The 25,146-nt window shown below is 51.4% G+C and overlaps 2 protein-coding genes across 4 annotated transcripts; one reads left to right on the top strand and one right to left on the bottom strand.

The window, feature by feature from the left end:
* Positions 1-122: 122 nt before the first annotated feature.
* Positions 123-8,823, bottom strand: fkbp4 (FKBP prolyl isomerase 4). Its single transcript, XM_064318580.1, has 10 exons — positions 8,321-8,823; positions 5,914-6,058; positions 5,536-5,678; positions 5,311-5,431; positions 4,775-4,931; positions 4,329-4,419; positions 3,837-3,920; positions 3,046-3,231; positions 2,388-2,627; positions 123-1,780 (listed from the first exon to the last, which is right to left on the bottom strand). The coding sequence occupies exons 1-10, from the start codon at positions 8,405-8,407 to the stop codon at positions 1,679-1,681; spliced, it is 1,356 nt and encodes a 451-aa protein (XP_064174650.1). The 5' UTR covers positions 8,408-8,823; the 3' UTR covers positions 123-1,678.
* On the top strand, positions 7,162-24,378 carry ddx11 (DEAD/H (Asp-Glu-Ala-Asp/His) box helicase 11). 3 transcript variants are annotated; one of them, XM_064318579.1, is made up of 27 exons: positions 7,162-7,416; positions 9,929-10,072; positions 10,172-10,414; positions 10,730-10,816; positions 11,150-11,307; positions 11,764-11,815; positions 12,170-12,277; positions 13,817-13,904; positions 14,122-14,330; positions 15,307-15,459; positions 15,985-16,031; positions 17,097-17,176; positions 17,312-17,353; positions 17,599-17,666; positions 18,137-18,175; positions 18,844-18,973; positions 19,441-19,575; positions 19,716-19,828; positions 20,317-20,389; positions 20,806-20,909; positions 21,078-21,227; positions 21,372-21,440; positions 21,606-21,706; positions 22,611-22,695; positions 22,864-22,939; positions 23,104-23,258; positions 23,464-24,378. In XM_064318579.1, the coding sequence occupies exons 2-27, from the start codon at positions 9,944-9,946 to the stop codon at positions 23,500-23,502; spliced, it is 2,733 nt and encodes a 910-aa protein (XP_064174649.1). In that variant the 5' UTR covers positions 7,162-7,416; positions 9,929-9,943; the 3' UTR covers positions 23,503-24,378. The 3 variants fall into 3 exon arrangements, with proteins under 3 accessions (XP_064174649.1, XP_064174647.1, XP_064174648.1); XM_064318577.1 differs by lacking the exon at positions 7,162-7,416 and adding an exon at positions 8,789-8,925; XM_064318578.1 differs by lacking the exon at positions 7,162-7,416 and adding an exon at positions 9,332-9,509.
* The last annotated feature ends 768 nt before the right edge of the window (positions 24,379-25,146 follow it).

Below are 25,146 nucleotides of genomic sequence, written 5' to 3' on the forward strand. Positions count from 1 at the left end.
TGGAGTTCTAGAACACCGACTTAGAATGTTGAAAAAAAGAAAGACATTCCAAAAAACCTGCTCTTCAAAGGGTTAAAGCGGGGGAAAAGGCGGGAAGAGAACAGGACACGGAACACCAGGCGTAAGCGGAGACTCATTTATTGCCATCACTGGAGCTGCACAGAATTTGGTTGCTTTAAACAATGAGACATTCAGGAAACACCAACACGCTATTCTGCAGGTGCTGGTAGCTGAAGCCAGTCTGGCGGTGCGAGGAAACGCGCTCTCTCTCACCGAGGGAAAAAACCAGGCCGACGCCTCCCTTTCCTCACAGCCTCACAAGGCCAGCCACACCGTCCCCACCCGTCACACACCAGACTCAGTGTCAACCAGCGCTGCTAAGACTATAGGACAGAGCGGTAGGGGCTACATTTTGTCCAAAGAGGAAACAGATTCACTTTGCTGGCTACGGTCAGCCTTCAGCGGTCTTCCAGTTTAAATATTCTTCATGATACAAATGACCATACGAACTCAGAAAAGGAACAAATTACACAGAAATTACACTCAATTAATAATAAAAAAAAAATTAAATCTACAAACCAAAAAGACAAACAGTGTTTTGTTACCCAGGCTGTACAGAGTCAAAAGGACAAATACAAATTCATTTGCGCCACACTGCAAGCTTTCATTTCATGGGCGGTGGCCTCCGACGCTCGTTGCTGTAGCTTAAAAACGTGCGACTGGCTTCCCCTCGCCGGGCACACAGGAGACACTGACAGCGCCCCCGGACTCCGCCACACATTGTTCAGACGGCCTTTGGGGAGTCAGTGGTACCCTGGACGGGAGCCTCAGGGCGCGATGGAGACTTCTGAGCGCCCCGCTCCTCCAGCAGACGCTCGTTGGGAAGGGGCATCTTTCTGGGACGCCGCGGGCGCGCGCGGGTCTCTGCGGGGTGTGGCAGCGGACACCGCTGATTCGGGTCGGGCCGGGCCCGCCTGGCAGCAGGACCGGGTCGGCCCTGTACCGGCTGGGCCCGGCGGCGGTGACTGGCACTGACGGGATAGCCCTTTTTGGGAGTTTTTGGGTTCCATCACTGGACAGGACATTAAACACCAGGGAGACGCAGAGTAACACCCCACCCCACCCCCCACCCCCCACCCCCCCCAACACCACCACCAAGGAGCTTAACCTCGCGCCCTGCGCCCGTACTGACCGAGCCTTCCGCCAAAAAAGCCACTCGTCCCCCCGTCCGGTACACACGGGGGCGCACACAGAAGTGCCTCGCTTCGGGACGTCCCACGACATGAGCTCTGGGGCCTGGGGCCTGGGGCCTGCACACAGACGGGACACGGCTGCCAGGCCCACAGGCGGAACAGCCACACAGTAAACCGTCATGTAGAACTCAACCAGCGACACTCCAGCAAAAGTGCAAAGCCTTCCTCGCCCCCCCCACGCCCCGGGGGGGAGGGGGGGCTGATACAGCAAAGTTAAACCTCCGTCTCTCACCCACACACAGAACACGCTCTACAAAACACACAACTTTTTTTTCTTTTTAAGTTACAAAAGTTCCAAAGGACAAAAAAAAGAAAGAAAAAAGGAAGAAAAAAAAAAAAAAAAAAAAAAAAAAAACATGAGCAAAACAAAATGACGAAAAACAAAAATTTTTTTAAAAAAAGAGGAAAGAGAAAAAGGTGGCCGTCTAAGCTGCCGCTTCCTCTGGCACTGCACCGTCCTCCATCTCCACCTCCACCTCGCCGCCATTTTCACTCTTCCCATCCTTCCCCACCTTCACCGCCTCCTTCTGTCAATCACACACACATCACAGGAGAGTCAGCCACGCCTTCCTGCTTCCTGTCAATCACTGCATACTAAAAGGCAGACGGTACTTCTCATTTATTTTTTTAATCTGTACTTCGTCGCCTCACTTCTGCAAACGAAGCCTTTCGCCTGGCGAGGCCTTCACTAACTGCACTGCTGCTGCTGAACGTTGTGCTGCCACCAGGTGGTGAGAAAAGGCACTTACACAACCTTTTTATCGCACGATATGGCCAGCGTTCCAGAAGTGAACACTTGCACACAACACAGAATGCTTAGAAACCCAGTTTTTGGCTGATAAAAAACAAACAAATCACTCTGATTTTGCTGTACATGCAAACTAGTCAGATTTCTGAATTTAAATCCTAACTGGGTTGGCCATTTATACTTCCATTTCATTTACATATGTTCCCCCCCAACCAATCCAAAGAAAGCATACTTTTTTTTTTTGACACATCAGAAAACACTGTGGCATTAAAATGGGGACAGTCATCCTGGAAGCACCCGTGTGCGTGAAGCAAAGCCCGGTGTGTGAAGGCCGGGTGGTTATCGCTCACGTCCCGGGACGGGGCGCAGGCGGGGCGCACACTTGCCTTGGCGTCCCTCGCGGCGAACTTCTGGAACATGTTGGCGTAGAGGCGCTTGTCCTTCTCGTGCTGCTCCTTGATCTGCCGCTGGCAGACGGCCACCTGGGCCTTGGCGGCCTTGTTGGCGGGGTACAGCTGCACCACCTTCTGGAAGTCAGCCCGCGCCCGCTCAAACTCCTTCATGGCGAAGAGGGCCTCCCCCCGCCGGAACAAGGCCTTCTCGTTGCTGTCGTCCAGCTCCAGGGCCTGCGAGGGGAGGGGCACGCTGCCGTCAGCCAATCAGGAATCTCCCCCACCCCACAAACTTACAATTCCATATTTGGTGTGGTGTTCTAGAAGGGAGGGAGCCCCAGACCAAGGGGTGTCCAGATACTTTTGGTCATACAGTGTATTTACAGCATGGTGGTTTAATTGTCTGGGCTTCCTGTAAGCAGTGTGAGCCCAGCCTGCTCAGTGTCCTTGTATTGGATTTCTCTACCCTTTGTCCCAGGCTCAGTACTTGAAAGTCTACGATTTCTCTTTTACCCAAGTCAGTGCCAACTATTTTGACCACAATAAGAACCCAGTTGCAGGGTTTATGATTTTTGTAAGCAGAGTAATTGGACTCGGATTGCTCGTGCCGAGCGCTGTGATTGGCTGGCCGGCGGCCCGGGGGGCGGGGTACCTTGTCGCAGTTCTCCAGCGCCAGGCTCTGCTCCTGCATCTTCAGGTAGCACATGGCCAGGTTGAGGTGCGCGGCCAGCCGCAGGGCGCGGGCCTTCTGCTCGTCCTCCTCCTGCAGGCCCGACTCGTGCTCCAGCCACGACACGATGCGCCTGTACTGCACCGACGCCTGCTTGAACTTCCCGTCCTGAAACGGCCCGGCAGCGCGTCACCGTCACAGAGACGCACGCACACACACACACACACACACAGCACTATGCACACTATGCAGCCTCTGTGCTGGCACACGTCCCGCTCAGCACTAACTCTCCTCCAGACAGCGGTGCTGAAGCCCTTATCCGAGCGGCAGGGACGCATTAATCCAGGACAGCACAGTCAGGCTGTTTATCCTTATGGAGAAGTTCAGGTACGCACACATCCCGCCCGCAAGCTGCCCTTCAGAACAAGGTGGCAGCGGTGAACCTGTACTGTTCCCCCCAGCTCTCTGCAGCAGGGGCTGCCAAACACTCACAAGCACTCTTACTGTCTCTATGAGGCTGTGTCGTTTCACTTACACCAGATCATGTGATCACGGACTCAAGGACGTCCCAACGGGGTCCTCAGCAGAACAGGCAGAATGTTTTTCACCCATTATGGAATACTCTGTTTTGGCTGTAGCCATGTTCACCTTCTCAACATAAATAGCTTTGACATGCTGAGGCGCTCTGACACTGGAAACACAGACGCTATGCAAATGCAGCCCATGTCACCATCGGCGCTGCTAATGAACAGAAATTAGGCGTGTGGGCTTACTTTAAAATACTGTGTTCCCTTCTCTTTTACGATGGCACTCTGTTCCAGTTTCTCAGCCGTGTTCATTTCCCAGGACTCCTTGGCCTGAAACAGAAGACAGCGTTCGTTTCTGCACCGCGCGAGGAAACGACTGAAACACGCTTTACAAACTACAGCACGTCAACAATCAAGTGCACCGGCACAGCGCTCAGACCCGGCCTTTAAAGAACCAGCCGCGTTATTTCTGTATAACGTAACAGTGCGGCGAGCGGAAACAAATGGTGAAGCTGAGTCTTTGGGACAGATGTTTGACCGGGTGCCATAACAAACCGTGGCAGGCGTATGAAACGGGAGGGGCGGGCGGGGGGCGGGGGCGTGCATTGAAATGTAAATCGTTCAGAGTAACCGGGGCATTAACGACGTTTAGCTTAAAGATGAATCTCAAAAGTGTTACATCTCACAGTGCTAACAGACAGGCTAGTGCAGCAGGCGCAGGGCAAACGGGGGGCCCACCTTCTCAAAGGCCGACAGCTTCAGTTTGTACTGGAGAGTGGCGCCCGGCGGAATGTCAAACTTGGCATTTCCTGCGCTGCCATACCCGTACCTGGACAAGAGAGGGGTGAAGAGACGAGGTGTGAGTCTTTAATAATCTCACCTGTCTTTAGAGGCCATTAGTGCACAAGGAACATCACCTCAACAGACTGGCTTAAAAGAAGACACCAGATAAATTACTGATCATTTCACTCATCGGTCAGAAAACAGCGAGCAAATCCATAGTGTCGGCTGCAGCATGTACTGAAGGACACAATGAACGGACTCCCGGATGAGGGTGACCATCCTTCGTTAAGAGGGACTCATACTTTGACACATGGATGAAGAGGGACTCTTACATTGGCATGACTATAACTTTGGCCTGAGGGGAGGGGCTCAGTCTGGTGTGAGGGTGAAGGGAGACTTACTTTGGCGCGAGGGTGAAGAGGGACTCTTCTCCCTCCTCCATGGCCATGATGGCTTTCTCCACACCCATAGGCAGTCCCAGGTTCTCGCCATCCCCGACCTCAAACTTCATCTCCCTCTCGTCAAACACCCTGTCCTCAAACTTGCCCTCCAAGGTCACTGGGAAAGGAAAAGACGGCAGCGTTCAGCCTCACTGTGCACAAGCAGCTGTCAAAGGGGATTAACACACACTTACTGCAGGGACAGATCCCGACCGACTGCCCACCCGATTGCTCTCTTCCAGGCGGCATGTTAAACAACTGGACAGAGTAAAGCTGGCCTCTGAATAGCAGCATGGTACTCACTCGCTAACCGCTGTTCCCAGGCCAGTGCTGCTCAGTAAAGTGGACTCTGTCTGCAATGCTAATGCCAACGCTGCCAGATGGAAGGCTCACAATGACTCAGTTCAGCCTGCTCAGACGTCTGCCGCTGATGCTGCAGGCATCAAATCTCAGGCTGCCGCTGACCCTCCCCCTGCTTGTGACATCACAGCACACACCTTCCACTGTGGCTCCCTCGTTGGGCTTGGTGTAGCCTTGCCCCTTCGTTACGATCCTGCGGATGATGCCACCGTCCTCATCCTCGGTCACGTCCTCCCCGTGGAACTCAAACAGCTCGATCTGCAGAGGGGTGGGCGCACACACACACATATGCAGTGAGCGTTACCAAAACTCGGACAGACTTCTGACACGGAAAATTGTTATGGTGACTGGCAGTTCCTTACCTCAAATATCAGGGTGGCATTGGGGGGGATTTTCGGGGGGCTCCCGGCCGAACCGTAGGCATACTCTGGCTTGCAGATGAGCTGGCACACCTCTCCGATCTTCATGGTGGCCACGCCCAGGTCCCAGGCCTTGATCACCTGACCTGCACACCAAGTCTTGCGTTTGAGCCTTCACCCCAACGCTTTTCAAACCCAACTCTCTCAACCGCACACCTCCTCCCCCACAGAAAACAGCATCAAAGCCTCAGTTTGGAGCACTATTTCTCTGGAAAATGTGGTGATGCTATAAGCCACTCATAATACACCATCAAACCTTATTTAGTGTCTGAATGTGCCAGAAATACAAGGATGTTATATCCACAGCGTCCGGGTTCATACCTTTCCCCAGCTCGAAGGAGAACTTGTCGCCGCGGTCGCGGCTGGAGTCGAATTTGGTGCCGTCCAGCAGCGTGCCCACATAGTGCACGAAGACCTTGTCTCCGGTCATCGGGAGCTCGGTCCCCGTTCCCTCCTTCTTCACCAGCTGCCGAGGAGAGAGGGCGGGACTGCGGTCACAGTCATGATCACGAGCTCCGACCCTGCGGTCATCACTGCATGCTAAACTTGGCAGGAAGGTACACGTTCTCGCCCAGTTCTGATCAATAACGTGTTGCGCCAAAGCTCTATATACATGGTACAATGGTGTATTAATGAATCATACTTTACGCCATGTACCATGGTTGTGAAGAGGAGAATCCCAGCTTTCTTGTGACATTACAATCTTTATACTGTACTTTTTCAGTGAGATATGCTCATTCAAATCATAACGGTTACAAAACGGTTTTTGTGTAAAAAGGCATCGCAGCCTCAGACTCAGTGCGCTAATGATGATGATTCAAATCTTATAAATGCTGACATCATCGATGAAAGAGCACAGCGGGATTGCGCTACTGAGGAAAAAGCTCTGCGATCTTTTCACATGAAGTCACTATCTGCGTCCAGCGTAAGTGGAACTCAACCATACGAGAGCAACTGCTGCTGCTCCAGTTGGATTCTAGGAGCACATCTGAACACAATTTCTAGGGAACGGCACCGAACTGCGGGTGAGTCTGTTGGATTTAATGCAATGCAGAGCACTTCAGGTGGCAGACACTCCGGCCTCAGACTCTCTCCAGAAGGTTCCAGACTACCAGCATCTGAAATGTAGCGCTGCAAAGTGTACTGCAAACAGGCCCACCACCTCTGCTCTGAAGACCCCTGCATTTAGGCTAAGGATGATCACACTCACTACCTCCCTCAAGTTTGGAGACAAGACCTGAGGCATCGACCTGCAGGAAGACCTGCAAACTGTAACTATACATTTATTCACTAAATACATCCAGCATTACCCACTTAATATCGCTGTCCTCATCTTGAATGTGACAGCATGGTCTGAGGAATAACTGCATCACTCCGGTGCAATATAGGGATCCCTGCTCTAACGGAGCAAGCGAGGTGCACAATTTATGCCGTGCGTGACCTGTTCTGTTTTATGGACATTCGTTACCAGGCTGCTCGATTTAGTGATGGACTGAAAGACAGTTTGAAGAATACTGCCATCTACTGTACAGCATTGAACAGATAAAAGCAAACCGAGAAGATTGACCAAACCATGCTGCAGTTATGCAGATTGACTGTTTAAAGAGTCAGCAATTTCGTATAAATGCAAGGCAATTACACGCAGTGCCAAGGTCTGAAGGCGCATGCAGCCTAAGTAGATACCACGTTAGAATTCCCGTTAACCACGGAGTTTGAGTTATAACGTCAAAACACGTGCACATGGCGTTTCGTCCATACGGTTGTCATTGAATGTACAAACTGGGAAAAGCTACAAAAACGGAGTGTGGAGACATGAACTTATAGGTAACTCTTCAACTTATGTTACTTCAGTAGTGTTAACGTTAGTATTAAATTGATGCGAACTTTGATGGTAGGAAAGGACCTTCTAATTATTCTTATACACAAAGAACAAAGTAGTGTAATGAATGCTATACAAATTATCGTTAGCTCTACATTTTACTTTGATATTGAAATTGTAAAATTAACTACGACGAAAGACAGCGGAAAGGCAACAGTCGGTTTGCTGAATGCGGTGCAGAAATTAGCAAGATTCTAAAAACACGTGCTCTCCCAAATGGGGAGGGAACGCAGAGCTAGAGCTAGCATAGCCATCCAACGTTAGCGAAAGCCCTGTCCGGCCTAGTCGGTGCGGAGGTACACCTTGCGAACTTAGTTAAACACTCACTGCAACGTACACAACAATGTTTACCCACTGCTAAGGAAATGCGTTTTGCTTTTGGAAACATGCACGCAGTAAAGTGAGCAACAAGCTAGCGAATTACACTGTGGGTTTCCCTGGTTAATGTTAGGAGGTAAAAGACAGCTGGAGTTCATGATTATCAAGCCTCCTGCACTGAATGCATTGCTTGGCTAGTGTACACCATCAACTAAAATAGCTGTTAAAATGATTAGCCTGCGAACGTCTCAATTGACATTTCTGGTTGGGCTAGCTGACAGACACCGACACTCCTACTTCACAAAATAACAGCAGCATGCTCGTACGCTCGCTAGCAAACCGCGGTATCATAAAATACGCAGTAAAATTTTAGCACGCTAGTGCTACCTGCTAGCTACCTAGCTAGGTACAATTACGACAGCACGCTTTGTGGTTAGGTAGCTTGCTAGAAAATAATCTAAACGGCCCTGCACGACCTAGAGACAATCATTTTCACATTTTTGTTGGCTATAGATTGGTGACGTTAGTTACCTTTAAAACTCCCCCATCTCTCTTCTGTGTTATATCTTCTCCCTCCATGGCTTGTTGTCCTCCGTTGGTCACTTCTTCTGCAGTCATATCCGATTTGTTGCCTTTCGCACAATTCTTGATTTTAAGTATTGCCAGCAATAACGTTAGCTAGTCCAACAGCCTTAAAATAATGCTTCCTAATGACTAATTTCCTTTGCTACGTCCTAGCAACCAGCAAGCATATAACACTAGCTGCACAGCTAGCGCAATGTTAGCAGTCAGTATCAACAAGGGTACCTTCTAGTTATCTACCCGAACTGCAAATAGCTACAGTAGCTACTTGACTAAATCTCGCAACAAAAGTAATTAACTACCTATACGAAATCGCGAAGAACCAGGAAAAAACACAAGTTGTCCTCTTGGGGTGTTAACACTGTAGCGTAACGCACACTTGATTCATCAACGTCTATCTGTAACTGACACAGAGGTGGACAATTTAAACGGCTTTATTCTCGAGGAAGGGCGCCGAACTTTCCAGAGAACAGCCGAGGAGGGTGAGCTCAACTGGAGCTGGCTAAAGAGGGGCCGTCCCAAAACTAAACAATGCTTCACCAAACGAAAAAATGGTAATCTCCAGGCTTTTTGTGGTACTTCACCGATTTCAAATTGTTTACGAATGTCATATTGTGGAAATTTGGAATAATACACAGCATTAGAATAGAAAAAAAATATAGCTAGTGGTTGGACAAGCAAAACAATCACCAATCTGTTTAAAACCTATTGGAACAACACTTATTTCAGCAAGCAATTTGTTCAGCATTTTGCCAGTCTGTTTACAAATTAACTATGAAGGAGATGAAGTTTCGCTATTTCTGCGGGAGGTCTGTTGAAATTGCGTGCGTTTTTTGTTTACAGTTTTCAAAACAAAAGGCAAAATATGTGCAATAACTATATGAAGCTGCAACTTTTGGTGACTCATGTTCAATTTGCAGTTGGCCCCTGCAAGCGTTTACATCCTTGTGTGGTTATTGGCTGGCTCTGACTGGCGCGTTCTTTCTTTGGGGAAATATCTAGAAACTACTAGATGCTAAGATACAGGAGTGGAGAAACTTTATCACTTAGCTAGCTAAATTCAAATAATTTCTTATCAATAAACATAACTTCAGACAAGTGTCACATCGGCCATAGTCCGATAGACCATAGACACCAGGTAACGTTAATTTATTCATGATATAAGTTCAACCAGAATTCAATAGCGTTTGCTAACTTTAACGTTAGCTACTTTATAGCTATGTTGATCTGTTGATCTTTCTATAAAAAATGTCATTGTCATTAATCCATAACTCGAGAAGCAATGTTTCACTTTAGCGAATCTGTAAGATTGTTTGGCAGAAAGGACACAAATTAACATAGCTTCTGGCAAGCTAACATCCATTCAACCAGCCTGGTGTAGAAACATGATGGTACATACATGATGAACATATAGCTATAGCAAATTTAGAATGACTGTATTTTGAAGGACATCTACGCCTTAGCCTCTTTTGTGTGGCTGAGCGAAATGTGGACAGGTGACATGTTAGCTAACACAAATGCCTGTGAATCTATTCTTCGTCACGTCTCTGTCCCCAGATAAACACTCCAGTCATGGAGCACGGGGCGGCACGGTTCCCCTTCCCCTACCAGCCGTACTCCATTCAGGAGCAGTTCATGGAAGCATTGTACTGCGCACTTGATGAGGGGAAGGTCGGGATTTTCGAGAGCCCCACCGGGACAGTAAGCTTACCCGCGACTTTAAAGCCGTATGAACACTAGATGTTCATTCTGTCTCGGTGGTTCCAGTGGCCAGGCCCAGCATGTTTGCTTGTTTTGCAGGGAAAGTCCTTGAGTCTTATATGTGGATCACTCGCCTGGCTCCGGGACCACGAGGAGAGGAAGAGGAGGGAAGCTGCCCGGTTGCTGGAGGAGGCCGGGGCAGACAGCCAACATGACACCAGCCAGGGCAGCGGCTCTTCCTCATCCGTGGCCCCCTCCTCCTCTTCCTCCGCTGCAGAGCCCGACTGGATCACAGATTTTGTGCAGAAGAGGGCAGAGAGGGACCTGGTCAGCAAGCTGAAGGTAGGGTGTAAGGGGACACCGTGGCGGGAATGCGGGCTGCCATCCCGGGTTACGGGGTCACTCTGTTTGAAAGTGAGAACCGCTGCTATTCTGGGGCCCCCTCTCATTGGCCTACCAATTACTGTCAGCTCCTGGAGAGCCCGTGTCATTTGAGAGCAGTGGGGTTGGACTCTGCTGGACAGCGCTTGATGGCCGTGGCATTGGCCCCACAGCTGCCCGTTTCTTGGGCCGCACAGTAATTTTAAGTGTCCCTGCAGATCCATTTCTTGTGGGTTTTTAAAATTTTTTTTAAAAAACATTCTGTTCTCTTTCCAGGAAGAGGAGATGAAGAGGAAGAGGAGGGAGGAGCATCTGGAGCTGATCCGACACAACGCCCAGCTCAAATACGCCCTCAAGCGCAAGGTGCCTGGCTGCCTCTGCCTCCCTGCCCTCCTCTTTTAGCCAGAACCAGTTTTTTAACTGTGGCATCGTCAGCACAGCTGCGCAGTCGGTGTGTCCGGGGAGGAGCCAACTGCACGTGCAGCTGGCATAGTCACACTGCAGCTCTCTAACCAGCAAGAGGAGTCCCTACCAAAACCCTCCCTCCACATCTTCATATGCAGTATATTCAGAAATAGTTTCCCTCCATTTCTGTTTCTGTAAAACCAATACATTACGTCCGTAATACATTGTAATGTATTATGAACTATGAATTTTGAATATGAAATGAACGGATTGTTTTCCGTGTGTCTGCAGAGCAGCGAGGATGAGGAGGCGGTGCGGCTGCTCCAGCTCAGTAAGGAGTCCCTGGAGGAGGGGGCGGGGCCAGGGCTGGGGGCGGGCCTGGAGGACGGGGAGGAGGAGCTCATCGTGGCCGAGTACGAGAGCGATGACGAAGCCAAGCCCAAGAACAGGTGGGCGGCCGTTTGGGACAGTTGGCCGGGGCGGTAAATCTGCCAGACTGCACTCCTCCGCAGTCTGCCACTCCAGCCTTCCTCCTGCTGTCCACACAGCCACTTTCATTCCGTCCCAATGGATGTGTAAGAAGAAGGGAAGAGTTTATCGGTAGAAAGTATTCAGTGCACATGCACAGACTGAACAGATGGTACGAGCAGAAGATTTTGTTCCTGCTTACTGTGTGAATGCTTGGGACCAGTATTTAAAAATGACAGTGGAAAAAGCTACCCAGGTGTGAATGTGCAGTAGTACTACGCACCCCCTGCACCTGTACGCACACATGTGCATGCTCTCGGTGCATGCACTGTGTCCATTCAGTCTGTGTGCTGCACACGCCAATGTGTCTTAACAGGAAACTGCCTTTCCCCACAAACCCACAGCCCTGCTATTTTCAGCCCTCATCTTTTCCACAGGTTTTGTGATGAAGATGATGACGATGATCTAGAAGAAGACCACGTGACCAAGGTTTGTGAAGCTGTTGCCTGGGGATTTGGAGGCGTTTGGAAGCAGGGCCTCATAGCTGTTCGAATTGTGATTCAGGGTTCTCGCAGTTCTTGGGAAAACCCTAGAAAATCCTTTGAAATATTTAATCCCTACAAGAGCTGTGGGAAAAAAACCAGAGCACAATGGAAAGGGATTAAAATAAATACCATAAAGGCCTTTAAAAGTAATTCAGAGGGACTTTCATCTACCCCCTGACAGGCCTTATCTTCATTTTACAACGAGTGAAGTGTGTCTTCCTTGCAAACCCGGTAGGCTGATTTCATTATGTTTTATCACAGATAATATTATGCTAATATCGCTGTCTCTCGCTCTCAGATATACTACTGCAGCCGCACGCACTCTCAGCTCGCCCAGTTCGTGCACGAGGTGCAGAAGAGCCCGTTCGCTGGGGACGTCAGCCTGGTCACCCTGGGGTCTCGGCAGGTGAGCGGCAGGCCCGGTTACTTCCCCTGCACTGCATTCCACACTGTGAGCCATGCAGTCCCATTCCACACTGTGAGCCATGCAGTCCCATTCCACACTGAGCCATGCAGTCCCATTCCACACTGTGAGCCATGCAGTCCCATTCCACACTGTGAGCCATGCAGTCCCATTCCACACTGAGCCATGCAGTCCCATTCCACACTGTGAGCCATGCAGTCCCATTCCATTCTGAGCCATGCAGTCCCATTCCACACTGTGAGCCATGCAGTCCCATTCCACACTGTGAGCCATGCAGTCCCATTCCATTCTGAGCCATGCAGTCCCATTCCACACTGTGAGCCATGCAGTCCCATTCCACACTGTGAGCCATGCAGTCCCATTCCACACTGTGAGCCATGCAGTCCCATTCCACACTGTGAGCCATGTAGTCCCATTCCATTCTGAGCCATGCAGTCCCATTCCACACTGTGAGCCATGCAGTCCCATTCCACACTGTGAGCCATGCAGTCCCATTCCACACTGTGAGCCATGCAGTCCCATTCCACTCTGTGAGCCATGCAGTCCCATTCCACTCTGTGAGCCATGCAGTCCCATTCCACTCTGTGAGCCATGCAGTCCCATTCCACACTGTGAGCCATGCAGTCCCATTCCACTCTGTGAGCCATGCAGTCCCATTCCACACTGTGAGCCATGCAGTCCCATTCCATTCTGAGCCATGCAGTCCCATTCCACACTGTGAGCCATGCAGTCCCATTCCACACTGTGAGCCATGCAGTCCCATTCCACACTGAGCCATGCAGTCCAATTCCATTCTGAGCCATGCAGTCCCATTCCATTCTGAGCCATGCAGTCCCTTTCCACACTGTGAGCCATGCAGTCCCATTCCATTCTGAGCCATGCAGTCCCATTCCACACTGAGCCATGCAGTCCCATTCCACACTGTGAGCCATGCAGTCCCATTCCATTCTGAGCCATGCAGTCCCATTCCACACTGAGCCATGCAGTCCCATTCCACACTGTGAGCCATGCAGTCCCATTTAATTCTGAGCCATGTAGTCCCATTCCACACTGTGAGCCATGCAGTCCCATTCCATTCTGAGCCATGCAGTCCCATTCCACACTGTGAGCCATGCAGTCCCATTCCACACTGTGAGCCATGCAGTCCCATTCCACACTGTGAGCCATGCAGTCCCATTCCACACTGTGAGCCATGCAGTCCCATTCCACTCTGAGCCATGCAGTCCCATTCTGAGCAATGCAGTCCCATTCCACACTGTGAGCCCTGCAGTCCCATTCCACACTGAGCCATGCAGTCCCATTCCACACTGTGAGCCATGCAGTCCCATTCCACACTGTGAGCCATGCAGTCCCATTCCATTCTGAGCCATGCAGTCCCATTCCACACTGTGAGCCATGCAGTCCCATTCCACTGTGAGCCATGTAGTCCCATTCCACACTGTGAGCCATGCAGTCCCATTCCACTGTGAGCCATGTAGTCCCATTCCACACTGTGACTCAGTGCTGTTTCATGTCCTACAGAACCTGTGCATCAATGAGGACGTTCGCAGGCTGAGCAGCGTGCAGCTCATCAACGACCGCTGCTTGGAGATGCAGAAGAACAAACACGGTGAGCCCTGCGCTCCCAATGCTAGACTTGCTTCTCTACTGCAATTAATACCTCCACGGTTTTCAGCAACATTAAGGAAAGGCTTTCTCGTTGTTAGGTCTTCAGTGATAATCAGAACGGCCGCGTAATGCTCTATATCAGCCACATCGTGTTATTCCGGTCCTGGGTTTTTAGCCCATGTGGATAAACTGGGAAGTGATTGTGTCTCTCTACCCAGAAAAGAGAGAGAAGCCAGTGGAGGAGGAGCCTAAGCGGAGGAGGGGCGTGGCCAAGGCGGTGTGCCCCTTCTACAGGCAGGAGGCGCTGCAGAGCCTGCGGGACGAGGTCCTGGTCAAGGTGCGGGACATCGAGCAGCTGGTGGCTCTGGGCAAGGAGAAGAAGGCTTGCCCTTATTACGGGGGCCGGCTGGCTATCCCAGCTGCCCAGGTAATGCTCTTCCTCATGCTGTCCTGCACCGCCATCATCAGGCTCCACCATAGAAACTGCCACTGTATGTGTTACAGCACACCACTCAGTATACAGTATGCTACAATATGTGTTCTGGCTGTGTATATTCAATATAAACATTTTGTATGTCCTTGAATAAATATGCACTTACCTTTACCCACTATCCTTTCTGTTACTTGTCTTATGCAAGGCATTCTGGGACTTGCAGTTGTTCATGGCCTGATTTGGTTCCGCAAAGGATACTTTCTGGCATTGTGTCATTCAGCAAGGCAGGCCAGCGAGGACAGATCTCGCTTCCTTCCTTCATTTCTGAAGTGCTGTATTGAGCAGATTTTCCCTGTCACGGCAGCCAGTTAGCCCCTTTCGGAGGCCACAGGGAGACGAGGGAACGAGGAAGGGAGGGAAGGAAGGAAGGGAAGGGAAGGAGGGGTGCATTTTAAAGTGTTCAAACGCAGCGCAGGGGCGCGGTAGCTTCCAGCAGGCAGGAAGAGCTGGAGTGGAGGCCCCGCCTGTCACTCACGCAGTTCTTTCTGAACCCTGGATAACCCATTATACACCGGTATTAATGTGGCCCTTGTGATATGCATCTCTGAGCAGATTACCGTAATGGATTTTTAAGTTCCTCTTGAAGATAAATGGATGAATGCTCTTGGTTTCTTGCCTGACCTGTGCTTTATTGGGGGGTGTTGGTTTTGGTGCTGAGGAGCAGTGAGTGTGTTTTTCATTTTTGTAATGACTCATTTTGTAATGAGTCTCTCTCCCTCTCCTCCCTCTCTCTTTGTCACTCTCTCTCTCTCCCCCTCTCTCTCCTACCCTCACCCCCTCTCTCTCCCTCTCCTGCTCTCTCTCTCCCTCTTTGTCTTTCTCTCTCCCTGTCTCTTCCTCTCTCCCCTCTCTCCCCCTCTCTCTCCCTCCCCCCCCTCTCCCCTCTCTCTCTCTCCCCCCCCCTCCCCAGCTTGTGGTGCTGCCCTATCAGACTCTACTCCATGAGGCCACACGCCGCGCCTCGGGCATCAAGCTGAAGGACCAGGTGGTGATCATCGACGAGGCGCACAACCTGAGCGACACCATCACCTGCATCCACAGCTCTGAGCTCACGGGCGCCCAGGTAACCCGGCCGGGGCACGGGGAGCGGGGGGCAGGGGGACGGGAGCGGGGGCAGGGGCACGGGACGGGGAGCGGGGGGCAGGGACAGGGGACAGGGGGACGGGGAGCGGGGGGCAGGGGACAGGGGGACGGGGAGCGGGGGGCAGGGGGACGGGGAGCGGGGACGGGGAGCGGGGGCAGGGACAGGGGGACGAGGGGACGGGGAACGGGGGACAGGGGAGGGTCACACCCCCTCTAAACGGTGTTCACATCTGAGAGATATCAGTCCCGCACCTGGACACCTTTTAAAAAATACAGCGCCATTCATGTATTATCAGCCTGCAAGCATGGTGTGTGGGAGGCGCCTGCTGGAGTCTGCTGCTGAGCTGGCTGTGATTCAAACAGGATGTTGACAGCAGTTGCCGTGCCTTGTGTATTCGCTGCTCCACAGGGGCGTGTGTTATAGCGCTTGGCCTTTGCCTTTGGGTTTGATAGTGTTTCACAGGAGTGGGCCTTTGTGCGTCTCCCTCTATCCCTTCCTGCTCAGGTGTGCTGTGCCCACTCCCAGCTGTCCCAGTACCAGGAGCGCTACAGGTGAGCACTTCCTCTTCCTTTTCCTCATCACAGTTTGCATTCCCTTTGCTGCTGTGATCAGGGCTCGTGGCTTCAGATGAAACGGCCGGATCCAGCTCCTCCCCCCCACCCCCTCCCCCCCCCTCCACACCCACTTCCCTGAACTCGTGCGACACAGACAGAGGAAGTAAGAAGTCACCAGAGAGAGCCCTCCTGCCCGCCGCTGTCATGCGCCAGTGCAGAAATGCGCCAGAGCAGAAATGCGTGACGCATCAGTAATCTGACGTTGCCTGGGGCAACATTCCACCAGAGATGGGCGTGTGGCGCTGTGAGTGGCTGTGGGGTGTGTTTGAGATGGACCCAGTTCAGACGCTGTCCTGTGGCACAGCGCGCAGCACTGCGGGACAAAATGGCTGCAGCTGGAACCCAGAGCACGCTTCTGAGACGTGCACTTTAGAATACCTTTGTGTTAGTGTTAAATTTGTTCACTGCAGTACTGCAGAAAGAGGAGCTTTTGATCTTGCCACTCTTTCATACAGCAGTGGTGTTATTTGACGTATTTGCTATGTGTGATTATTCATGCCCCTCAGCATCGGCGCACACATTTCCTCAGGGCCAAGTGATGACCAGCCTCATTGTCATGGGAACCGTGGGTTTTTGGGACGTGGGTAGGCAGCCACGCATCCATTAGAAAGCATCATCACCGGTCACATTTTGGTTGCCATGGTGCCCATGCTTTAATGGAAGTGTGACTGTGAAGGCCGGGCCTCGGCTTGTGTTTAGGATCTATGATGTGCTACTGTCTTTCCAGAGGGCCTTATTAAAGCCCACAGCAACCACACATAGGCGTCGTGTCTCATCGGGGTGACCTTCCCCTCGCCACCACAAGGTGGCAGCATTGGCTCATACTTAGTGCAGTCCATCTGACCTGAGGAACCACAGCACTCCAGTGCACACAAAGCCCAACAACCAGCGTTTATTTAGCTATTACTGTCAAATACGTGGTGAGCAAAATAAAATGTCCTCATACTGCTGGTCGACTGAAGTGTCTTTTTAACGAGTGAGGTGTTACCTGTCTGATTGCAGGAATCGCCTGAAAGCCAAGAATCTGATGTACATCAAGCAGATCCTGTTTGTGCTGGACGGACTGGTCCGGGTGTTGGGAGGTGAGGGTTTGGGGGGAGAAAATGCAGTTAAAGTCTCCTGAGTGGAGAATTCGGCAAGCACTGTTCGACTGTCCTGCTGCGGTCTGTGTGCTGGCTGTCCTGTCTGTGTGCTGACTGTCCTTTGTGTCTCTGCAGGGAAGGTTGGACAGAACCCTCATACCCAGACCTGTCAGCCAGGTAAGAGGGACACACCAGGAGTGGCACGTTCTCTCCCATCTGCCCCCAGAAACACTTTCTGTTCAGTGGAGCATTATTAATGGCTGTTACAGCATTATTAGTGTGTGTTAGTTTGTCCTGTGTTTGGGTGTGTGTGCGTGTCAGCGCGGGGCTGTGTGAGCGGTATCGATCGCTCTGTAATGAACGGGAGATTAATTACGTTTCTGTTCCTCTCCCATCCGTCGCCTCGCCGTGGTCTCCCCCAGGTACCGAGCTGCTGACCATCAACGACTTCCTGTTCCGAGCGCAGATTGATAACATTAACCTGTTCAAGGTAACGCTCCCGCGCACCGCGCGTGTGAAACGTGACTCTGCGCGCCGCGGGGAGGAATAGCCCTCGCTGCGCGTCTGAGACAGCAGAGGCCCGCGGCCGGGTGGCTTAGTGAATCACGGCCTGTAAGTGAAAGGCCGTCGTGTGAAAGATGGAAGGGCCCGGGTCTGCTATGAGACGGCCATCGATCCGGGAAGTGGAGTCTGAGAAAGCAGAGCCATCTCTCCCTCTCACTTAAGGCTGGCGAAATGGGTTTTTATGAGAGCTCCAGCGTGCTGGGTATTGATGACACGCCACTCTGCAGGGTTACTGAGGAAACGTAAAAGCTGCATGTGCCTCTCTCTCTCCCCCTCTCTCTCTCTCTCTCTCTCTCTCTCTCTCTCTCTCTCTCTCTCTCTCTCTCTCTCTCTCTCTCTCTCTCTCTCTGGCTTTGATGGATGATGTGCTGTGCTTCTGCTTCTCCTCTAATGCAGGTGCAGCGCTACTTTGAGAAGAGCCTCATTAGCAGGAAGGTGAGTGCGTCGCCATGACGGTGCATTTGCTGGAGATCACGTCTGCCCGTGTGCGGCGCTGGCTGGCCTGTGCGGTGTGTGCGGAGCTTCTCGTGATGCTGGTCGAATGTGCTGAACACGCCTGGCTCAGGTCACAGAAACAATGAAGTGGCGTCTATGTGAAGTTTGTCTGCTTGAGGGATTGAGGATTTATTAATATACGTTGTATGGAAAGGATGTTATAATCGTATCATCCAGTGAGTTTGTTCTCCTCCCTTCAGTTTGTGGAGAGACGGATTATGCTGTAGTTTTTCTTGCCAGCTGAACTTCATGTTCCGGTGCAGTGATGCAAAGCAGACTGGCTTATTTATTGCAGAGTAGAAACGACAATGGCATGCTAGAGCAGTCTGTGAATGATCCTCTCTCTCTCTCTCTCGTTCTCTCTCTCTCACCCTAATAATAGCAATAAACTTTTTAAAATGTGTTTCTGACTTGCTGTTCAAAGAGCAGAAAGTGAAAACAAAACAGCAGAAGAAAAGAGAGAGGATAATAAAATAACCAGAACAAAACAAATATAAAATAATGTGAGGTGGCTTCGAAAATGGGCTGTCACAATCATGTAGCGTGACACAAACACAGGCAGACGGTGATCTGAAGTGACATTGACCGGCGGCTGTTTGTCTGTCCAGCTGTGTGGCTTTGTGGAGCGGTACCAGGGCGCGGGCGTGAAGGTCAGCTCGTCCAATAAGGAGAACCGGAGGACGGAGGGGCTGGCCCACTTCCTGCAGGCTCTGCAGAGCGGTCAGCAGGCCCAGCCAGGTCAGCACAGCTGCCTTCACCTCCCCACAGTGAGCGAGAGAACACTGGGATCAATGCCGCCGTGGCAACCGGGCCGTGTCACTGTGAGGTCACAGTAGCCCTGGTCCCAGAGAGCCGCAGGGTGTGCTCTCTGTATTGTTGCACAGCACGGAACTGATCAATTAAAGCAATTGACTTAACCACATGATGTTCTGGGTATAAACTGGTTGCTGGTTTAGATTTTGGGTGCTGGTGGAAACGGTACTCCAGTACCGGAGTGTAGTGTACAGGAATGTAGCACATTCTTCTGGCATGTGTGGCTTCCCCCTCTACCTCACTGATGTGTTTCCTGTCTATGATTTATTTTCCAAAACTTTGAAAATGAATCATATATTGACTAGTACTGTACATACTTACAGAATATAGTTACTGTCAGTAGAAATCCCATTTAGAAAAGGATGCAAGTTTCTGTGATTGTGTCATTGCAGTACCAACTCCTGACCAGACAGTGGCAGAAGAGGGGAGGCAGACCAGCATGAGCTCTCCCATGATGCAGGTGGAGGGTTTCCTCTTTGCTCTTACCAATGCCAACAAAGATGGAAGAGTGGTGGTCCAGAGGCAAGGTGTGTGACTCATCGTTCCCCTCTCTGAGTGCCCTGGTGATTATGCGGGGCACTCAGGTGTGTTATACAGGTGTGATCTCTCCTCCTCGGGGGCAGGAGACGCCGCTTCAGCGTTTCGTTTTTCTCGCGCCCGTCCGCAGGGGCTCTGGCCCAGAGCAGCGTTAAGTTCCTGCTGCTGAACGCGGCGGTGCACTTCGCCCCGGTGCTGAGGGACTGCCGGGCCGTCATCATCGCCGGGGGAACCATGCAGCCTGTAAGCACCGCCGCCGCGTGGGGGGGGGGGCGTAAGCAAACGCGCTGTTATGTCTTAGCATGTGGAGAGGCTCCTGGCATGGGGGTTAGCATTAGCATGTGTGAGAGGCTCCAGGCATGGGGGGGTTAGCATTAGCATGTGTGAGAGGCTCCAGGCATGGGGGGGGTTAGCATTAGCATGTGTGAGAGGCTCCAGGCATGGGGGGTTAGCGTTAGCATGTGTGAGAGGCTCCAGGGATGGGGGGGTTAGCGTTAGCATGTGTGAGAGGCTCCAGGCATGGGGGGGTTAGTGTTAGCATGTGTGAGAGGCTCCAGGCATGGGGGGTTAGTGTTAGCATGTGTGAGAGGCTCCTGGCATGGGGGGGTTAGCGTTAGCATGTGTGAGAGGCTCCAGGCATGGGGGGGTTAGCGTTAGCATGTGTGAGAGGCTCCAGGCATGGGGGGGACCGCTGACCAGGGGGCCGCCGGGCCTGTCTGCTCTGCTCACAGGTGTCCGACTTCAAGGACCAGCTGCTGCTGTCGGCGGGAGTGTCGGTGGACCGCATCGCCGAGTTCGCCTGTGGTGAGCGCGGTTTCCGAAGCGCAGCGAGCAGCAGCCCACGTGTTCACTGGGCACTGCACCCTCAGCTCAAGCGGCAGTTCATTTGGTGGTTGATTTGTTTTTTGTAGTTAACACTGCCGACTTGTAAAGCCATGCAAGGAACAGCAGCAGTGGGTGCTTGTTTTAACCCTTTGAGTTGAAGGTAATCTGTGATTGGAGTGTTCTTAACTGAACATTCTAGTGCTGATGTCACAGTCACCGCTGGTAACTGAAAGCAGTGGAGTTCTAGAACACTGGCTTAGAATGAGAAAAAACACAGCGCACTGCGGGTGGGCGGAGTGTCATTTGTCCACCGCAGGGAAGTTGAGCTTGTGTGCATGCTGAGCTCCCCCTGGGAGTACAGCGCTCCAGAACTTACCGTATATTCTGCGCTGCAGGTCATGTGATCCCCCCAGAGAATATCTTACCCATAGTGCTGTGCAGCGGTCCCTCGGGACAGGAGCTGGAGTTCACGTTCCAGAACAGGGACACGCCGCAGATGGTAGGCATCAGGACCCGCGAACGTGCTCAGCTCTCACTCGAATGCCTAATGCACTAATGTGCTTCTGCTACGCTTACTTTGCCTAACCGGATGCAAAGGTTAAATTTGATTGGTGACCGGGGCCATTGCTTACCCCTGTCTCCCTCTGCGATTGGCTGGTCTGCGCAGATGGACGAGGTGGGGCGGATCCTGTCCAACCTGTGCAACGTGGTCCCGGGTGGCGTGGTGTGCTTCTTCCCCTCTTACGAGTACGAGCGCCGCATCCTGGCCCACTGGGAGGCCAGCGGGGCTCTGGGCCGGCTGTCTGCCAAAAAGAAGGTGGGAAACCGGCCAATCACAAACCGCCTACAGAATGACATCATCACAGTCACACGCGGCCTCAGACCCATTCTGTGGCTCAGCGAGACTTCAGCAGTGTAGCATGTTGTTACTTAGGCATCACTCTCGCACGATGGCTTGCAGATTTTCCAGGAGCCCAGGAAGGCCAGCCAGGTGGAGCAGGTGCTGACGGAGTACTCCAAGTGCATCCAGGTACGCAGCGTCCGGCTCCTCCAACCGCTAGTCCCGTTTCCTCAAAGCTGGGAATCGCCACTTAGCATAGTCATCCCAGTAGACACTGTGTTCTGTGCCAGGTACATGTTCAGTCTATAAAAGGCGTAGAAAGGTTCTGATGGTCTGTGCCTTGCCTCCCTCCAGCGCTGCAGCCATGCCGGGGGCTCCCTGACGGGGGCGCTGCTGCTCTCTGTTGTTGGGGGCAAGATGAGTGAGGGCATCAACTTCTCAGACGAGTTGGGCAGGTGAGCCGACGCCTAGGACCTGTGCGTAGACCTGCTACTGACGCCACCCTTTAGCACAATGTTCCACTTTAGTGCACTGTCCTGCTTTAGTGCACTATTCTGCTTTAGTGCACTGTCCCGCTTTAGTGCACTATTCCGCTTTAGTGCACTGTCCCGCTTTAGTGCACTGTCCCGCTTTAGTGCACTATTCCGCTTTAGTGCACTATTCCACTTTAGTGCACTGTCCCGCTTTAGTGCACTGTCCCGCTTTAGTGCACTATTCCGCTTTAGTGCACTATTCCACTTTAGTGCACTGTTCCACTTTAGTGCACTATTCCGCTTTAGTGCACTGTTCCACTTTAGTGCACTATTCCGCTTTAGTGCACTATTCCGCTTTAGTGCTCCACAGGGACCCCAGACTTGGGCTGTGCTAGCAAGCACACTGCAGGCCGATCAGCGTTCCCTGCATCAGCAGAACCTCTCGGTGTCCCAGCGAAAGGGCTGCTCTCGGCCCGGTCCTTATCTGCACACTCTGGGCGAGAGCCCTCTCTCGCTCGCCCATTCAGACATAATTACCCTCTCTCCTCCGCTCCGCTCCGTCCCGCCTCTCACGGGCGCGCTCGCAGAGAGCCAGGTTCATTTCCCCCGCCTTTCGGGCGCTTTGAGAGGGAATTAAGGCTTTAGAAAGAGGACAGAGAATGGATTATGAAGTGCTGATTTCCCCAGCGAGGCGCGTCCCTCTCTGACGGGCTTTGTGTTTAAGTTACGAGGCGTCGGTGGGGAAGTTTGGTCTCCTTAGACCCCTCGGGTGGTGAAGGTTGGGCCTTCATCAGCAGCTCCTCATTGGCTGCTGTCTGTTCCATTGTGACGGGCGGGTGCAGTGGGTGTGGTTTGTTAATGGTGGGTGTGCACCTCTGTCTGTCAGGTGCGTTGTCATGGTTGGCATGCCGTACCCCAACATCAAGTCCCCAGAGCTCCAGGAGAAGATGGCCTATCTGGACAAGACCATGGTGAGTGAGGGGAGGCTTTGATTAGGCACTGGGTCTGCTCAGATTTCACTCATTTAATGGCTAATTAAGTTACAGTGGTGAATGACATGAGTACAAAATAGCATGCTTCCTCACTGCATGTGGATGTGTCACGGACGTGTGTAAGATGTGCTTTGTGATTGGCTACAGGCCCATGTCGGAGGGCGGAGTCCTGGAAAAGCGCTGATTGAGAACCTCTGCATGAAGGCTGTCAATCAATCCATAGGTAAGGATTTTGCTCTGTGCATGGGGTGATCTTTTGCCTTCAGGCTTTTGACACCTGACTTGCCTTTGTGTGTGTGTGTGTGTGTGTGTATGTGTGCATAATCGAGTCCAACAGGACACTAGTTTCTACCTCACTGCCCCACCCCCTCTCTCTCCATCCTTCAGGAAGAGCTATCCGTCACCGTGGCGACTACGCCTGCATCCTCCTGCTGGACCGGCGCTACTCCCGGCCGGCCACGCTGCAGAAGCTTCCGGGCTGGATCAGAACCAGCGCCCGCGTCCAGCCCGGCTTCGGCCCCGCCTTCGGCAGCGTCAGGAAGGTGGGACCCCCCCAACAACCCCCTACAGTCTGACCTCTCCAGCCACGCACACGGTTTCACAATCACCCACCCAAAACACAGAAAGATCACACACATTGTCCATCTTCCTCCCACTGGACTGTACAAATCACACCTGCAGTTACACCCAGGTACCTACTTTTACTGCTTAACGGAGAGTTCTCTCTCTCTCTCTCTCCTCCTGTAGTTCTTCCTGGAGAAGAGGCAGCAGCAGGGCGGGCCGTAGGGGGCCTGTCGCACTGCGGGGAGGACCCAGTCGGACCAGGGCGGTGCACCACACACCAGTCAGTTTGATTGGCTGCTATGGATTTGATGGATGCCTCAGTGGGGAGAATGGGGAAAGTTAATGGAACTGCAATAAGCTATGTGTTATTCAGCCATGCACATCATCCATGCATCCATTATCTATACCCGTGTATCCTGGGCAGGGGGGTGCTGGAGCCTATCCCAGCGTGCATTGGGTGAGAGGAATGCACCCTGGACAGGCCGCCAGTCTATCGCAGGGCACATCATGAATGTCTGAATGATACTTTGGACATTCTTGGAAATTATGCTACAATGAATTTGTGAAGTCAATTACAACAGTGCCTTCAAGAAAGAAAAAAAAACTGAATGGAAATGTTCTTTTTGCTATTTACACTCTAAATTGAGGACCGTTTGTAACGTTTTGGGATATGAAGTCACAAACAATGACAAAATATGCCCAACACTTGCATGAATTATCTGTTTAACATTTTTGAAATCTTCATTTTGGCAGAGCAGCTTGTTCCTGTGCTGCTGGTCTGGTTATCTTATTATTATAGGGATCAAATAAATAATTTTGTTTCTGATGATGTTGAAGAGCCCAGGCAGTTTGAAATGCCGCCTTTGATGTTTTCCTCACTCTGGGCTGCTGATCCACTACGAAATTCTAAGTTCATACCAAATATGTTTTTTGGTCACTGATGGTGCTCCAAGCATCAGGTTTCAGTGACTTATTTCCATGTTCTCAGGGTACCTGTGTTTTGCTTTGTCTATATCTTGATGAATTCAACATTGCAACTTGTGCTTGACTTACTAAATTATGTTCATGTTTATTATTAAAAAATTTTGTTGATATTAATACATTTTTTGTGACAGTGTCATAGTGGATGACCATGATGACAGTTATTTGTTGAATTATTTCATGCGTTCAGTTGATGCAGTCAGTATTTCAGCGAAAGAGGGCAGAGAAGGTAAAACAGTGCAGGAAGGAAAGGACAAAGGAAAAGGCACCTGTTGCCGGTCACTGAGAGTAGCTGAATTGGCTGAAGACCAGCGTGGCCCTAGATAAGTAGTTCTGTTCCCGTTTTCTGGAGTGGGGATTAATTGAAGGGCGCGGGTGATTCACGGCGTATTAAATCTGCCGGACGGTTTAATTAGCCGGCCTGGCCTCGCTCCCTCATCTCCCTCATGATGAAGAGCGCAGCGGTCAGAATCTGCAACCACGGTAACGGCTCTCTTTAAACTTCCAGGTAAGAATTCAAACCTCCGGCGAACTGCGCCAAGTGTTTTAGTACTCAGTACCGGTCATTTAAGTTCTAAAGGACTGCAGTAGCAATCAACAGCTTCTTTTTTCATTTATTATTTGTCAACAGTCAATAGAGTAGTCCTTGAAAGGAGACAAAAAACAGAATGCTGGATGGTAATGGAATTCCATCTTTCCTCTTGGTGTGTCCAATGGGAGGACAGGCTTTGGTGGTCCCGCCTCCCAGTTGTCATCGTGGTCTGTGGTTGGCTCACGGGTCGATGCAAGAATTTACAACATGACCTAGGAGTTCATTGATCTTGCACAAATAAAACCTTGATTTCCCACATATTACTAATATCTCATTACCCTTAAATGTTCATA

This window comes from Anguilla rostrata, chromosome 19 (assembly GCF_018555375.3).
Source record: "Anguilla rostrata isolate EN2019 chromosome 19, ASM1855537v3, whole genome shotgun sequence".
Taxonomy (NCBI): domain Eukaryota; kingdom Metazoa; phylum Chordata; class Actinopteri; order Anguilliformes; family Anguillidae; genus Anguilla; species Anguilla rostrata.